At 42.2% G+C, this 4028-nt stretch overlaps 1 protein-coding gene across 1 annotated transcript; it reads left to right on the forward strand.

Annotated features, from left to right (window-relative positions):
* The first annotated feature begins 1433 nt into the window (after positions 1-1433).
* Positions 1434-1841, forward strand: LOC128285401 (uncharacterized). Its single transcript, XM_053022900.1, has one exon. The coding sequence runs from the start codon at positions 1434-1436 to the stop codon at positions 1839-1841; it is 408 nt and encodes a 135-aa protein (XP_052878860.1).
* Positions 1842-4028: the final 2187 nt, after the last annotated feature.

A 4028-nucleotide genomic window follows, 5' to 3' on the forward strand; every position in this document is an offset into this window, starting at 1 on the left:
CATCACATGTTGGTTTGGGTTGTGGGTTGATGCAAGAGGGTAAGGTGGTAGCGTATGCGTCACGCCAGCTTAAGACTCACGACGTGAATTACCCAACACACGACTCGAAATTGGTTCCTGTGGTATTTGCATTAAAAATTTGGAGGCATTACTTGCACGGTGAGAAGTGTATCATTTACACGGAACACAAGAGCCTCAAGTATCTTCTCACTCAGAAGGAGTTAAACCTTAGGCAACGTAGATGGATTGAGCTGCTTAAGGATTATGACTGTTCGGTTGAATACCACCCTGGTAAGGCCAATGTGGTGGCCGACGCACTAAGTTGTAGGGCTATGATGGATCTGACGGCCATGTTTGCTGGTTTTAGCTTATTCAATGATGGTAGTCTATTGGCAGAACTTCAGGTTAGACCGGCATGGACTGGGTAGATTAAAAGTAAGCAGTTAGAAGATAAGTCACTGGGTCCTCATTTTTGACAGATGGAGAGAGGAGAAACTTCAGATTTTGGATTGAATAGCAAAGGGGTACTTTGTGTTTGAGGTAGAATTTGTGTACTTAAGGATTATGATTTGAGGCAGGCCTTACTGCGAGAGGCGCATAGTAGCCCCTATGTTATGTACCCAGGTGGAAATAAGATGTACAAAGATCTTCGTGTGATATATTGGTGGTCGGGTCTTAAACGTGAGATTACCGACTTTGTGGGGAAATGTTTAACTTGCCAACAGGTTAAAGCAGAACATCAGTTGCCTTCTGGGTTGCTTAATCCTATTAAGATTCCGATGTGAAAGTGGGATAGAGTAACTATGGACTTATTAAGTGGGCTACTCCTAACACCTTCTAAAAAAGATTCAGTGTGCGTCATCATGGATCGGTTGACCAAAATTGCCCATTTCATACCGGTTCATACAGATTATTCGTTACAAAAACTGGCTAAGCTGTATGTATCTAAGATAGTGAGACTGCATAGGGTACCAGTTTCCATAATATCTGACAAAGATCCTTGCTTCACGTCTTGGTTTTGGAAGAAGTTACATGAAGCTCTAGGCACACGGTTGGACTTCAGTACTGCGTTCCATCCTCAGACTGATGGTCAGTCAGAGAGGGTGATACAGATATTAGAGGACATGTTAAGGAGTTGTGTGATCGACTTCTGAGGCAGTTGGGAAGATTACTTACCGCTAGCAGAATTTGCTTACAACAATAGCTACCAGTCTAGCATATAGATGGCACCTTACGAAGCACTTTGTGGTCGTAGGTGTCGCATTTTGACATGTTGGACTAAGTTGGGTGAGCGGCAAGTTTTGGGTCTTGAATTGATTTCTGATACCGAGGATAAAGTACGTTTGATTACGGATCAACTGAAGGCGACATCCGACAGACAAAATTCGTATGTGGATTTGAAACGTATGGAGATTGAGTACTCTGTGGGGGACATGATATTTCTCAAAGTCTCATCATGGAATAAGGTACTGAGGTTTGGTCAAAAGGGAAAGCTAAGCCTTAGATTGATTGGGCCTTACCATATACTAAAATACGTTGGACCAGTTGCCTATCAACTTGAGCTACCTTCAAAGTTGGACCAGATCCATGATGTATTTCACGTCTCTATACTGAGGCAATATTACTCTGATCCTACGCATATCGTCACTACTAAGGAGACTACTGCTAGGCCAGATCTGACTTTCGAGGAAGAACCAGTTAAGATAATAGACCATGATGTGAAAGTTCTGAGGAGAAAGACTGTGCCACTGGTTAAGGTGCTATGGCGTAATCACAGTTCTATAGAAACCACGTGGGAACCCGAAGAGGCGATGCGACAACAATATCCTCCACTATTTTGATCAGGTAAATTTCGAGGCCATAATTTTCTTTTAGTGGTTAGAGTTTTAACGCCCAAAAAATCTAAGTACTTGTTTTTTTTGTGTTGTGATGCACAAATGCATGTCTGTTTCAGTGGTTAAGTGTCTTGAGGAGTATTGGAGAAGTCATGAGTTCAAGTCTAGGCTTGTACTAAATTTTGTTCTTTGCTTGAAATAAACCTGTCTCTAGTCAGTAGAGCTCTTAAGTAAAATTTGGTAAGGTATGTCTGAAAAGATCCTGTTGGCCTAGGGGATAAGTGGCGTGCTGATGAGGCTAGAGGGTAGAGGTTCGAATCCATGTAGGGTGGTATAGTGTTTTTATTTTTGCTGCAAGTGTAGTAGAGGTGTTTTAGGTTGGTCGAAACTCGGAGGAGTTTGAAAGAGATTCAAATTGGTAGGTTGAGAGATTGTAGGAGTGGATTATGGGAGGTTGAGGGCAATGGTAGTAGTTGGCCGAATGTGGGACTCCCCATTGTGCAAATCCGGTCATAGGACCTCTTTTTCCATAGTGCCGAAATTGTGCTCTAGTTGCTTTCCATTTCGATAACTTTTAACTTTTTGTTGTTTTCTTCCTTTTAAATATTTTTGTTTAGTGGCCGAATAATACTTTTCAGGGTTGACCTATTTTGGTTTTACTTTGCGACAGTGTGCTTGGTTGGTCGACTTTCTTGTCCTTCTCAATTTTTTCTCCTCTTTTTTTGTCAAGGCCGAATACCCCCTTGCCTTTGTAGCCTAACTTTGCTTTGATTCCAACAATCTCTTTCCCTCCTTCATTTTCCAATCCTCATCTCTCTCTCTCGATTCTATCCTCATTTCCCTTTCATTCAATCGGTTTCCGTTGGCTAAATATCGATTGGTAAGACTCTGGGTCTCTGTCTTGTTCGGCTTTGCTCCTCTTTTTCTTTAATGCCAATTTTATCTTCTTCGTTTCTTGATTATGGTGTTCTTTCGGGTTTATGTAATCCTCGAGGAGTAAAGGAGTTCTCTAGGACTGAATATACGATTGGAAACTTTTAGCTCGTTCTTGATCGAAGGTAATATTATTCATTGTGATTGATCCAAACTAAATTATGTTGGCTTGGGTTCCTATTGGCCGAATGCCTTTTTCTCACTTTGGGATTTGTGTTTTCTATAGACTAATATATGTGGATTCAAACTACAAATTTCAGCAACATGAGTAATGAATCTGTTTAATGTGCAGATAACCATCAAGAAGGTTGTTAGCAATCTTTATCAGTGTTTTGGGTGGGCTGAAACCACACTCATTCAATTAAGGCGAGTATCGGTGTGTCTTTGTGATGAGTGTTTAAGAAGGTGTTTAATCTTCTTAATTATAGAACTAATTGAGGGTCTTGTTTGAATAAAGGTTGGTGGTCGTGGACTTCGATGCGTTCTCGTAAGTAGGTGTGTGTAACACTATTTTTAGATGTAAAACAACAAAGGTTAAAAAGCCAAAAAGCGGAAAAGGTGAAAAGCCGAAATGTGGGTTGTCAACACCACATGGGCATGTGGCCGCCCGTGTGGCAGGCCATGTAACCAAACACGGCCGTGCGGTGAACGAGAGGGCCATGAGCGCTTTCATGGGCCGAAATGACACAGGGCCATTATGGGCCGAGCTGGGCTAATGGGCCCAATGGGCCTACGGGCCCACACGAAAAGATTCACACAGAAGTGTGGTAACTATTGGGCTAGGCTATGTGAACCATACGACTAAGGCCATTTTTGGGTTATGTGGGCCATACGAGCGTGTGGGCCCACATGGGCCATAATAGGGGTCGTGGGCCCATTATTACTGATTGACTATTAAAGGTTGCACGGGTCACCCAAGACGACTGTGGACCTACTGTTGGGCCGGTAAGTGTACCCAGACCCTTATTTTTGTAAATGACTGATTTACCCCTACGTGATATATTACTGTGTGAGCATGCCATATTTATTTTACATTATTTTATATTATGTTGCATTGCATGGGGTGGGATACACGATTTTGGAAGAAGTGTACTGAATGGATATAAGCCTATTATTGTAAGCTCTATTGCAAATAAAATTTTAGTATCGAAATCGGTACGACTTGGTGTGTAGGGTTAGGTAGGTCGACTTTGTCCCCACATGGTGTGTAGGGCTGGTACGAAGATGGTGTGTAGCGGATAGATTGGATAGGATCCTTTG

This window comes from Gossypium arboreum, chromosome 12 (assembly GCF_025698485.1).
Source record: "Gossypium arboreum isolate Shixiya-1 chromosome 12, ASM2569848v2, whole genome shotgun sequence".
NCBI classification, from domain to species: domain Eukaryota; kingdom Viridiplantae; phylum Streptophyta; class Magnoliopsida; order Malvales; family Malvaceae; genus Gossypium; species Gossypium arboreum.